The following is a 14,359-nucleotide window of genomic DNA, read 5'->3' as shown; positions in this document are numbered from 1 at the left end:
GAAAATGAGTCTGAGTAAGACAAAGACAAAAAAAGTTGAGGAAAGAAAATGAATAAAGTAATAATTAATTAATAAAGAGACATTTTTCAATATCTTCCTGCAGGGTCAATTAGTTGTATGCTGTCGAAGCCACTGGGTTAGTCTGTTTATATTAATGGTTGCCATAATGCCATTGGTCTCTTGCATGCACGCACGCACGCACGCACGCATGCACGCATGCACACACACACACACAGAGTTAAAACAAGAAACTCAAAAGTATATTTTTTGCCCAATATGTATGCCCAAGTATGCCCACTTTGATTAGCAGGAGGGCTACTGTTCTACACTCACCTTAAATATAATTCTTATTTTACCCCCAAAAAATAAAAGTTGATAATGTAATCTAAACTTGAATACAACGTGCATTGCAACTTGTGCATATTTTGATCTGAATAATACTGTTTCCCAAAACCAACCATTTTTTTTGCCTAATTCTAAAGTGATTTTAACCAGAGCTTTGATATTATATAACACTGTGCTCTGGTACAGATCTTCCACAAGCACCATAAAATGTATCCACTGATATCAATGTAAAAGCCCAGAGACAGAAGTCAGTAGATATTTTTTTTTAGTTTTTAATATATTTTCACAAAAATAAACATATCATGACCTAAATAGACAGAGTGGACTGTTTCTGTCATTTGAGAGATGTGCCCGCAACTCCAGCAAAGTACTACAAATAGAAAGAAGATTGACAGAATTTTAGTTAAAAAGCACAGAATACAGAGAGCATGGCTTCAATGGTGATATTCATTACTAAGTTCAGTTGTGTAATACAGGTTCAACTGAGGCTCCTATCTAGTTCTGTATTATTATTCAAAGACTGCAGTTGCCTTAAATTTTTATACTTTGATAGATAAAACACTGCATGAATACAGTGATATACTTCCTTACTGAGAATCCTGGTCTCACTTAAAGAATGGAATGGAAGGATACCCTATTATTCGCAGATTCCATGAGGGAAACATACTGTAGTGTTTTATTCAGGGAAACCACCTGGTTGACGGTAAAACGTTAGATTAATAAGCAATAGCTGTTGTTGGCCACAGCCACGCCACACAAGCCTGCAATACCTCTCTGTTCCCGCTCAATTCCAGGTAAAAGAAAATCAGAATTCCTTGCACCCCAATTCACACCCACAGATTCCAAGCAACCCCAAAATCACACAGAAAACAAGCATCAACATAAACCCCAACATTGGTGACTCGCTACAATACAAATCTGTGAGTGTTGCACTGTGTGATAGAAAACAAAGTTGCCTAAATCTTCATTTATATTTTTTGAGAACAGATTAATCTCACCTCACTGTTTGTGCTGCTCTACCCTCTGAATAAATCCCTTTTAAATAACCCTATTTTTGCACATTAAGGTTTTTCTTTTAGCCTATTTCCTGTTCGGTTAGAATAATGGCCAATAAGGAACCACACGTTCAGTTTTAACTCAATACAAATACAAACTAAATACAATATACAGTGTAGGACTGAGCTTTAGTGTGGCATTGTATGTGTGTGCGTATGGATGGTTGCACTGCGTCGCTGGCACTTGACAGCTGAGATTCACAGTCACAAACGTAGAAATGTTGATTCTCATTCACTCCGATGCCTTAACTTGACACACTCCACACTCCACTCCTGCATGCTGTAAAATTAGATGTTGGTGCATGATAATATCTTGCATGTCTCCCATTCACGAAACCCTTACGAGAGCAACTCCGCTGAGACCATATACTGTATTTATATAGTAAGAATGATGAAGAAGACCACTGATGCACCGCACAGGAGCCTTGCACTGAACTTGGACTTGTACAGGAATAAAGGGCATGTAAAAGACAACTGAGTGAGCTATATCAGTAAAGAGTAAAGAAGAGTGTGAAAAGAAATCCTGCATGGAAATTGCTGTGGACGGCCAGCTTGCAAGTAAAACAGAGTGGTGTTTGACAGAAGAAGAATAACCATTTCTTTCATAGCATGAATTATTAAAATCAAACTCATCTATTTTCCTGACATGTATTTACAATACCCACCGTCCTCACAATGGGCTGGTGATAACTCAGAGAAAATGATTTAATATTTAACAAGACTTCTCTACACACATCATTTTTTTTTTTTCCTGTTTAAGCTTGACCATTTTTTGGGACATACATCAATTCCCTGATTTACTTAGATTAGAATATTTTCTTTTTTTCTAAACTCATACAAATACACTGATATAAATAATGAAACCAAAGTAAAGACATATAAACCTTTTACCACTGATAGGAAGATGGAGAGTGAAACACTACAAGTATCCACCATATGGAAATACGATTAAACATACATCATTCTAAAGATTATGTATATAAGATCTAATCTTTAGACGTTTTTAAGTAAACCTTTCAGGATAGTGAAGCAGATTGCACACAGATGACTGAGTCAGCACTTAATTGGCAAAAGACAGCACAAAATCATGGACATTTTCCGGACATTTACCCACCATGAGAGGGAAGAAAAGAGACAATCTGTCCCTATCATAGCACAGAAAATACATCCAAATATGGAAACAAGGAGTGAGAAATAATGGCTACCACAGCATCCAACATTACTGGTGTTAAAATTCTTGGCTCAGTATTCCAGCATGTAAGCCGACTTCCTCCACCATGTGGCATTTTCACCACATGGTAGATCCATGGTACAACTCATATTGTTTTTAATTTGGATTTGTCAGGTTCACTGGGATGGGAAAGCCATATCTGGCGAAAGACACACCGGAAGATATCAGATGTATGCATGTCCTTGCTGGCATGATAGCACATTACTTTGTGCCCCCCTGGGGGAACACATATACAGGCTTTTAATAAACCCACAAGAGCCCCTTATCCACTCTCCATCCCCAGACAGTGCCAAACTGACATGTTGCTTGCCGGGTCCCAGATGAACAAGCAGTTCAGTGGATCAATCCCTATTTCACCATCCAATTTTAATATTTTGCATTTTAAATCCAGTACAGCCATGCATATTGTCGGGTGAGTAATGTATATTGAGATGACGCCCACTTACAGGAGATATGTTTGTTTTATTATTTTCAAAGTCTTCATTAGTGGATCATCTATGTTCTACAAATTGATTTAGCAATTTTTTTAAATCTGAAGCCCCTCCTGACACAACCCTCTCCATTTTTGGGATCAGCATTAGAAGTACACAGGCTAATAAGTTCTAAATGGCTGAACTATTTGATTGATTTCAAAATTTGAAATAAAAAAATGGGCCATTTTTCCATCACACCATACATTTGTGGGGACATTTTTGAAAATGTGTAATTGCTTCTTCATTTCCTCAAGCAAAAAACATTGTAGTGCCGTTTCTTGTTTAATAATCAAAATGATGATATGGTATTTCCTTATTATAAGGGCACATTAAATAATATTACCCAAGGCTGGAAAATGAAAAAAATAACTTGAAAATAAAAAAAGTAGAGAGAATTTCTTAGATTGCACCCAAAGCAGGGATAATGATTATTTGATAAACATTATTAAGATAAGTTATAAGTTATAAGCATAACTCCATTGTGTATACCAAATGAAAAATAATTTACTATTTCCTTGGTTTCATCCTGCCTTCGCTTCAAAAAAAAAAAAAAAAACTATCTCGAAGGGTACACTCCTTTAACTTTTCATTACTCCCTTTGATGGATTATCCATGCACCACAAATATCCAAAGATATACATCACGTTTGTCAGGAATATGAAATCACAATGGCGTCACAGAGCCCTAAAAAGCTAATGTATGGAATATAATTCACTCGCAGTGACAGGGTTCACACAGTCTAATCTTACATGTAAGCACCAGAGGATAAAAGACAAGAATAGAGGGAGAGAAAATAAAAGCAGTGGAAATAACAACTACCACGAGAAGGTGTGTGTGATGACACTGGGGAAAAACAAGCATATTAATATCTATTCTATACCGCAGTGTTGGCAGACAACCAAAAACTATCCATATAAAACAGTCTATCAACTTGACCCTGGAACATATGGGACTCTGGATAGCTGCAGGCAATATGGATTAATTCATGTATTCTAGTAAACTAATTTTAGGTTTTGATAATGACATTGCAGATATTTTTCTCTGAAAAATTCAACAGAAGCCTTCATGCCATTGCCCTATGGTTAAGAAGTTGGAGAAGGAGAGCGGTAAAACCAGCTAATGGCTGTTTATAGAAGAAAGAGAAGAGGAGCAACAACCGGTACTGGAAAGGTATTGACCATGAGGGTGAACATACCTGAATGAATAATAGATGCTTTTAGGAGATGATGAAAACTCTCTTTTCAAAACTTCAGTAAAAACACCATTATGTATCATGGCATATGTAACAAATTTGCTTCAGATGTCCAGATGCTAATGTTTGTTATTGGATAATTTGGTCATTTAAACCTCAATCAAACAAAATATCATAATGATTGAAAAATATCATGAATCAAATATTGGCGAAAGTCAGCATTTGGGTATATTATAACATTGTCACCAAGTCTATATAAGTGCTGTTTACTAAAGTCTATGAGTTTTATTATTATTTATTTTTAAACCAATACCCATGTTTCAAAGGGTTCGACCAGTGTTTCCACCTCCGTCAATAGATCTACAGACTATCGGCAAGCAGATACCGAAGAGACCACTTCCAAAAAATAATATCAAAAATGTCATAGTAAATTTCCTCTCCTGTTGTAGAATCGTCATGCTTAATCACTCATCTACCGATCAGATACCAGAACATCAAATTTTGTTTCGTGTCTGACGGCTGATTCAGTGTACATTAAAAGTCATTAGAATGAGTTGCTCAGATTGCACAGTTCATCTGGGTTTTGCCAATGTTACGTGCTTAGCTTGTGTTTTGGTTTCTTAATGTCCTCTTATATCTTGAAAAACAAACTACTGACAAATGTTCCAGCATATTGCCTGGAAGGTGTTCTATGTGAATGAGAGTGGGACCTGATTTTGGTAGAAATCTTCAGGAGCTTTTTTCTGCCTCAAGACCACATAACAACGAAAAAGTGGGAGGAAGTCCTTGAAGGCTGCAAATGTGAAGAGAGAAAATACACTCAACGATGAAATTAGTAAAAAGTTACAAAAAAAAAAAAAAGAGAGTAAGAAAAATAACAAGGAAAGCAGCAAAATGACATGTCAGGAGAGAAAACAGTTTTGAAAGCTACAGTAAAAACATCTAACATTCTCATCTAAGATCAAACCCCTCCGTGAGCTTCCTTACCTTGGTGGGTAAGGTAGCTTCCATTGCTTGGAGCAATGTTGTCGAGGGCTTTCTGCCCCTGGAAGGGTCACCCAAGGCAAACAGGTCCCAGGTGAGAGACCAGACAAATTGTGGCTCAGAAGACCGTCATGAAGAAGACAATCATTTGACCCAGTTTTTCATTTCCGGACGCAGTTCACCGGGGTTCCCCTTGGAGCCAGACCTCGGGACGGGGCTCAGTGACGAGCACCTGGTGGCCGGGCCTTCACCCATGGGGCTCAGCCAGGCACAGCCTGAAGGAACGACATGGGGTCCCACTTCCCCTGGGCTCACCACCCAAAGGAAGGGCCAAGGGGGTCGGGTGCAGTGTGAGCTGGGCGGTAGCCCAGGGTGGGGAAACCTTGGCTCTTGGACCAATAAATGTCACCTCACTGCTAGGGAAGGAGCCCGAGCTGATGCGTGAGGCTGAGATGGTGCTCAACTGGAAACAGGTGGAATACTCACCCCTGGTCGGGGAAGAGGTACTACCACAAGTGGAGAAGTTTAAGTATCTCGGGGGTCTTGTTCACGAGTGAGGGAGGGATGGAGCAGGAAATTAACAGGGGGATCGGTGTGGCATCAGCAGCGATGTGGACTCTGTACCGGTTTGTCATGGCGATGATGTAGTAGAGCCAAAAAGCTCCCAATTTACCGGTCGGCCTATGTTCCCGCCTTCACCTCAGGTCATGAGCTGTGGTTAGTGACCAAAAGAACAAGATCACGGATACAAGCAGCTGAAATGAGTTTCCTCCGCTAGGTGGCCGGATTCTCCCTTAGAGATAGGTTTGAGAAGTTCGGTCATCCAGGAGGAGCTCAGAGTAGAGTCACTGCTCCTCCGCACAGATGAGGTGGCTCAGGTATCTGATCTGAATGCCTTCCGGACACCTCCCGGGGGAGGTATTCCGGGCATGTCCATCTGGAAGGAGGTAAAGGGGAAGACCCAGGACACGCTGGAGAGACTAAGTCTCCAGGCGGGAAATGGGCCATGTGGCGGAGGAGAGGGAGGTCTGGGCCTCACTGCTCCGGCTGCTGCCCCTGTGACCCTATTCCGGATAAGCGGGGGAAGATGGATGGATGGATGGATTTAAAATAAATAGAGAAAAATCTAAACTTTTTGTGAAAACTTATGTCATTTCTCCAAAGAAACAATGACTTCATAATTGATGATATAATAAGAAGCCTAAGTTACGTTTAATCTGTGACTGAATCTCTGCCATGGAAACACACATTTGTATGTGGGTGTCTGTTCCTTGGCGCTGGTCAGCACCCCCTCTGCAAGCCTGCCGTTAATGAGATGCTGACTAAGCAGTTTGTCAGGTTGCCCAATTAAATAGTTTAATGCGTATTTTCTCAGGGGAAAACGGAGCTGCTGCTGTGACAGGACAGTTACTACATGTATATATGGATTGCGCTGCTCATAAGCACTTGCTGTGTGTCATCAAGATTGTCTATAATCACAGTAAGATACCTTCATCTAAAAATAATTTATCAATAGTCAAAGTATTAACATTGGTAAGATCTAACACCGCCTGTCTTCTTAAAACAAAGATGTCTTGTTATTTTTCACAATAAACACACTTTTTAATACATTTCTGTCCACATATTGTCGTGGTTAAAAATAAAATAAAATTTTCTATTATTGATGAGCCTATCCGTGGGTAAAATCTGGCCTAGAGGTAGGGAACTAACTGGAGGAGTAGCAACATTGTTGAGTGAGAATCATAGCACACAAGCAGCAGAAACTCACTGAGCGAGCAACTGCAGAAAAGCAAAATGGCCATTCCATTGCTTATTTCCAGGTGCTTTTGCAATGTATGTTGGGATAAACAAAAACAAGCTACCAAATGATTAGAAAATAAAAGGTATTGGGTTGGTAATTTTTCTCTAGGTGGCTAAAATAAACATTCTTCTCATTTCCACTCTTAATTAGTGCACCATTAGAGGACATGAGGATAAGGAGGCAAATACAGCAAAAGTGCTCATTAAAACTCATTAAAATAACAATGTTGGCCTGTAATGGGCCTTTAACCTGCTTTACTTCTCCACTGGTATCTAGAGTAGTGAATTGTCACAACTGTCACATCAGAATCAGAATCAGAAATACTTGATATTGATATTGATCCTGGAGGAAACTGATTGGTCTCAGATGGTCCATACAGAAAGAAATAAAATAAATAAATGAGAGATTAGCAGGTATTAATAAATAAATAAAAATAATAAAATATAGGGGGTGTAAGGTTTAAGATAAGGCATTTGCCCTCTTTTGCTCTTTGTGGTCTTTACAATTGGTTCAACTCAAGTGAGAGTGGGTTTGACACCCCAGTGAGCTCTGGGTCCCCATCCCCTTCCTCCTCTCCCTCTCACACCTCTGCTGTAGGCTCTGCCCTCCCATCAACACCTTGCCTCCCCCCCTCCTGCCCACCACCAGCAGCTTCTGAGGACTGCTGAGGACCTGCCTCTCCATCTCCTCAAACCCAGACGCAACCACTACCTGATAGCGCTTTTGGCCGACGGTATAATTATTATTATTATTATTATTATTATTATTATTATTATTATTATTATTATTATTGTTGTTGTTGTTGTTGTTGTTGTTGTTGTTGTTTTTGTTATTATCATTGTTATTATTTTATTCTTTTCATTAATATTGTCACTCTGTTTCTTTTGTTGTTTAGATTTGGTTGTCTATTTTCACCCTTACTGCCTTTTTTTTCCATTGCTATTGTTGTTCCCTCTGCTGTCTATTTGTGGATGTCTTTAACTTTTTTCTAATCGTCTTCTAATTGTCTCTATTTATATATATATATAAATTTCATGTCTGTTGACTCTATAACTGGCACGCTGCTGTGACAAAATCCCCTACGGGTATCAATAAACTTTATCTCATAGTCAGCACAGGGGATAGTCAGCACTTATATAGGTAAAAACATCTTTTAAAAAAGCTTGAAAAATCGCTTATTATTCTGGGAAAGCAATATGCATTTGCCAAAACCAGAATAAGAATATGAATCGAAACCACAGATTACCTTTGGTATGAAAAAATACTGGATTATGTGATTGCCACCCATCTGGACATAAGATCTGTTTTTGGTAAAGAAAAGTAGTTGAGCAATCAATTTTTAATTAAACTATTTAACATATTTCCAAAACCAGCTCAGTTCATGGATATTTGGTCATAAGAAACAATAGAGACCATGTCATGTTAACGTGCAAATGCTGTATTTACACATACACTTCAGGAATAAAAATGTTGAATCAAGAGGAAATCATAAATTTGAAGTAAATGGAAACAGTTTACAAAAATATCTAAGAAGTATCTCCCAGCAATTTTGCTGCCTGTGTCAGATGTATGGAATACTACTACACTAAACAATTAAAAAAATATAAGGTCGGATCTTTTGACTTACGTAGGTGCAAATTCAACATTTTACATAGTGTCATGCACAGTTCAGCTTTAAAGACCCCAGTGAGGTCAGAGAACCGGAGTCAAACAAATATTGATTCTGACTGATGCTGAAAGCCCAATTTATCCAGGCTGTGAATCACATTGCCATACATATTGTAGCAACCCCAGACTAAAAGCTATAGACTGTTGACTTGTCATTCGTTGGCCCTTCGCTGATCACTGGACAGCTGGCTTGTCATTTTGGTCCTGTGTTTGGGGGAGAGGCGAGTGAGGGATCGATGTGGGTAAAGGAGCAGGAAGATTGGGAAAGTGAGCAGGGAGTGTGTTGTGGAATGCAGTGTTTAGTACGTTGTACAAACTGAAGTGTTGAAAATAAAGCGACGACATCTGGAGTGAAAGCCTGGTTGCGGACGTCTTCATTGATGCGTTACAATATTATTTATTCATGCAGCCTATTTACACGTATGTTTGGACTCAGACAAAAGGACTCATTGGTTTTATTGTGCAACAGACTGCAAGATTAATTACTAAAAATTAAACAAGCTGCCAGCTGAGCTTCAGTGCTTTCTGACGCTTCCTGTGTGAATCTTATGTTCCATTGTAGTGCAGGCTTCTAAAACAGTGCAAAGGAATCTTTTTATCAGTGGCACACCATAAAATGTACAATCTCTAAAAATGTAATAATGCAGAGATGACTTTATGGGACGACTGCTATTTATTTTGGCTTCAGAAATGAGCAGCGCTGATAACCATTCTTCTTGGGCATTTACCAATTTTTTCATGGCTAACTGGTCAACAGATGAGGTATTTTGCTGATAGAAATTGAAGAAATGAGAAAATGGTTTGGATGTTGACCATCACAGATCTTTTATCCCTATTTATATTCCTGCTTTCTTCACACGGCTTCAAGTCAGTATTCACTTGCTGATTAATGAATGAAAAATCCAACAATTGATGATTAGTAGTGTCGCACTGAGCAATTTTGTCAAGGTTTTTATTGACTTGGCTGGTTTCTTAATAAATAAAAAAAATCAACCCTTCCCCATATACTTCCCACATTACTGCAGTGAGTTGTTACAAAAACATTAAACTCCTAAACCTTCGATTTGTAAGGATGCGTCGCCTCCCGGGTCATTATGTGAAAATGTGCTTGCATAAATGCAATTAAAAAAGGACATGATTTTTGATTGTTTGATTCATGATAATGCGTTAATGTCTAAGATAAGCAACCAGAATTCAGCATCACACTAATAGCAGCAAAGCTTTTAAGTCACTGCTGACGCACAGTGATTCTGGATTGACAAGAAATTAAAAATAGCAATAGAATATAGAATAGCAAAAACTCAAGCCCTTACTACCAAAAGGTTAGGGAGCAGTACATTCACGTCTCAAAAAAAAAAGAGCACAGACACCACTCATACCCCATTTGTTCACATGTTAGTATGGGCATTTATCTGCTAGTCTGTGTACATATCGGATAACCCAGATATACAAACACAAAGACTTATAGTCATCAACATATTGGATGGGAATTTCACATAGATCTGCCACCTCAAACAGCATCTTTAGCCTCTGCTCTCGAGAAGCAGAATCAACAGAATCAAAAAACGAACCAAAGCAGAGGATCACCTTTTTTTTTCCTTTCTTTACTGTTCTGTTTTTATTGTGCAATAAAAATGGTGTGAAATTACAAAAGGATATGTAAATAAAATCATTAATATTTGTTCTGACATGTATTTTGCATGTAAAATTAAGATTATGATTTCAACATTTGTTTGCAATTCAGAAAATAAAAATCTACCTTATTTGTTTATTTATGCAATCTATTTGACAGTCTAATTCAGAAAGGACAACAAGACAGAGCATTCACAAACAAGCCGTGTTTACATGTAAAAACAAACATATAACAAAACAAACAAAAAATAATAAATCCAATCCGCCATAAAAAATTGTCATAATTTAAATCTCATGTCAGTTTTTTTGACTTTAACCTTCCTGTACTTCACCGTGTAATAGAGACAAACATATTACCATTACAATTACACTAAAGTCATAAGGACCACATAGCCTTAGCCTTACAGCAGACTCTTTATGGCCCAAGTGAATGTGAAATGTAACAACTATCACTTAGACAGTTACAAACTTTATTAGTCATTGCAAATAACTATTGGCTGATCTCTATCTGACACATTCAATATTGTCAACATATGTACACGTGGACATTTGAGAGTCCATAAACTTTAACACCAACAATTACTTGCATTTATTATAGATGCCAAAGTTGGGGTATCAGCTGATTGTACCATCTACATCTTCCCGCAAGTGACACAGTAAAATATTAGTTTGCAAACAGCGATGCTATTCTTAAAGGCCACTTTGGGACCAAATCTTTACTCAGAACAGAATACTCAATATTACTGTGAACTGGCCCATCTCAGCTCAAATCAAGTCAGTGTGAGGTGACACCTACGACTTACAGTGTATGCCGGTATTCAAAGATGTAAATTTCAACAAGCCTATAAATAAGTTTAGGTCTGTCTATAAATCTTTGGCCTAAACTCTGCATATAAGTGCTCACAACACACAAAACATAAACTAAACTGTCAAAAAAAATCCCCCAAAACAATTCAAAAAGAAATGCATCTATGTTGTTCTTGTACATGTGTTGCTGAATTTGTGGTTAGTTGACTGCACACATGGTTCAACACTGTTTCTACTAGCCATTAATAACATCCTGATATGCAGCTTATGTAAGCACTGTAGTCTCCCCTCCTTCCTTAGTAAATTCAGTCACGTCCAACTAAAGCTGCAGCTAAACTAAATAATACATCTGTACTTCTCCAGCCAAACCTCTAGTATACCAGCTCTTCATCTCCCGCTCTTACCCACATGGATGAGTGCAAATACTTGAGTTGTTCTGTGGTCACACAGACCGCTATCAACAGGTAACCTGGTATCCAAGTGAATATCTGTCAAAGCCCTCTTTCAGATACAAGACAAAATGAGCAGTGCATTGCGGAAAACATATCAGTGTTGAGACAGTTTATATCTTACCTATCAGGAAGTCTGTAAAGGAAGGCAATTTCTACAATCTTAGCACTCTGCTGAGGGACATGTGATAAATGAGGTAGCCATAGACCCTGAGTACCCAAGATTGCAGGGGTAGGTGATATGCTTGGAGTTCAGATACATTTTTTTGCATGTCCGAACTGCAGAGAGTCTATAAACAAATATAAGGCAGTCCCTCTGCAAGCACTGAAGAGGAGACGTATGGGAAGAAAAAAAAGTTAAGTAAAGACAGGGAGGATGGGAGGAAGGATTTACTGGGAAGGCTGCAGCCACCAAAATTATTGCAGGGCAAGCAGAGGGAATCACATCGCCATCGGAATAGAGGTGATATAAATTTCAGTTTTAGTTCTCGGAGACTATTTGAAAGGGAAGAAATATTGAAATTGCCATGTCAGCGAACTCATCATAGTGGCAGCTGCCTCCAACAATTGCCCCTTTTCTTTTTTGTACTCCTTTTTGGTCTGTGCATACGCCTGAGGGTTGCAGTGACCAAGTAAATGGTTTAGAGTAGGCAGGAAAGAGAAGAAACTACAAATGCAATGCTCCTCAATCCTCAGACACACAAGTAGCCCCAAAGGAGTTGGCCACCTACAAGTTCTCTGCAAGCAAACATGCTCTAAGCATTCACAATGCTCATACACCCTTGCACATACTCACACACATTAATGCACAAATGCTCCCATGCTGGACTGGGGCAGGGGCACATCTAAGTATCTAAGTCTCTAAAAAGGAGGCTGGGGCACAAATGAAGAACTTATTTAAGAGGGATGTAAAACTAGCAGTTCATACAGAATATGAGAGGAGGGGCGTGGGCGGGGGAGACGGGGAGCATCAGCAAATAAAAACAAGGAGGGGGTTCAAACAAACCTTCAGGCTCTGCACTTTCTTTGTGGACGGCTTGCTTCAGCGGGCAGCAGAAGATTTCGTGACACTTAGCACGAAAGGGGGGGCCTTTACTCCTTATATCCGCTGAGTGGATGGAGTCCTGCCGTAACATAATGTACTCCTGGGTACCTGGGGCAGCATCATCCTGGACTGTGGTGGTGCCATAACAGAATGAACTGGGGTTAGAAAGTTCACCACAAAGATAAAGAAAAAAAAAACCAAAGGAAACAATAACACAAAAACACATGGCAAAACACAAGCAAATTAAGATGCATCAAATATTTGAAGTATTAACCAGAAATAAATGCACAATTGTGGAAAGGGGGCTGGAATAGGGAGAGGGAGGAAAAACAAAAGAAAGAAAACAATATGTATTCCTAGAAAAACAAAACAAGGGTGAACTTTTGAACATTTCATTTTTTAGTGAAATGAAAGTGTGACAACATAATAGAAAGCAAATATTTTAAGGAAACAGCAATAGCTCAGTTAACAACTTATTGTTATGGCAGGTGTTTGGCAAGCAGAAACCAGGCCCAGCCGCATTCGAATGAAATGATGTAGGTCTGGTCAGGTAGCAGAAAGGTGGAGCGGTGCAAGGCAAGCGTGCAGTCGGGACTGTCTGAATTAAATCAGTTGTTTCACAAGCAATCTGCATATCAGACCCATTTATAACCATATAAAAACATGCAAAGACCCATTGATCACGCTGCTTTACGTGCAGAGGTGGTTAAATCGTGTTCAGCGAATCACGGTTACCAGAAGGCTGGCCTTACTTTGTGAGACTGATGCACGATGTTAAGAGCGGGTGCACAACTGCTACTGAACTCAAGTAATGTTTTGCCTCAAAAACTGAACAAGCCCAGTTGCTAAAACAAGATTTTACAACGACATGAGACTGACGGAACTTATTACGCAAAGATTTCAACTTACATCCCTTGATAAATATAGAGAGATAGCTTTGAGTTTTGTTATTTACTTATTTTTTATTATTCTCCATCAACAGTATGTATCTCATACACATCTTATCTCATTATGTCTCGTATCAGTGATACTGACTGCCTGCCAGGCCTCAGGAAACAAATGCTGTTGCATTTTCCGACAGTGGAATGACAATGAAAATCCTTAAATCCTTGAAAAGTTCAATACTTAAATGGTCACAAACATGGTGATAATATCACCCACTTTTTGTAATCTGCTGAGAACACAATATGTAAATAAAGTCCAATCTAATCAAGACAATCTTTATAAAGTGAACTAACGTTTACTAGTTTTTGCAACGTAAATGGAAATGTCAACATTTAAAGCCATCAAAGAAAACTTTAGGGAAAATCTTCGATATCTCGGTGCGTGTGTGTCTCTTCTGGAATTTAATCAAAAGCCCTATGTTTCTACTTATTGGACATATTGCATCTGGCCTCCTCTGGGCACAGGCCGTGTTTGGCTTCAATCATTGACCTATTTTCTCTGTGTTGATGGATTAGCAACAAACAAATCAGCCCAGATAAATTATATCTGTATTCCTTAATGGATTTGAATGGTGCGCCTCTATTTGACACATTTACTATAGAGGAGTCTATTAATCAGCATCAAATTGACATCATGCTTAATTCTAACCTCTGCTTGTAACGTGCGGAGCATCATTTTTTCTGGCAGAAAATATGCTATTGTGAGTGGAAATATTTTCAACATACATACATG

At 38.7% G+C, this 14,359-nt stretch overlaps 1 protein-coding gene across 1 annotated transcript in view; it reads right to left on the bottom strand.

Moving 5' to 3' along the window:
- Positions 1–14,359, bottom strand: part of fgf13a (fibroblast growth factor 13a) — a 94,613-nt gene that overhangs the window by 36,200 nt on the left and 44,054 nt on the right. The window contains exon 3 of the mRNA XM_086158680.1: positions 12,644–12,811. Within this exon, the coding sequence (XP_086014806.1) occupies positions 12,644–12,811 (168 nt within the window). The remainder of the gene's footprint in view (positions 1–12,643; positions 12,812–14,359) is intronic.

This window comes from Fistularia commersonii, chromosome 13 (genome assembly GCF_037954325.1).
Source record: "Fistularia commersonii isolate RoL2024-O1a breed Wild chromosome 13, RoL_Fcom_v1.0, whole genome shotgun sequence".
NCBI lineage: Eukaryota > Metazoa > Chordata > Actinopteri > Syngnathiformes > Fistulariidae > Fistularia > Fistularia commersonii.
The sequence above is the reverse complement of the archived record's forward strand: the minus strand, read 5'-3'. Positions and strand labels throughout refer to the sequence as shown.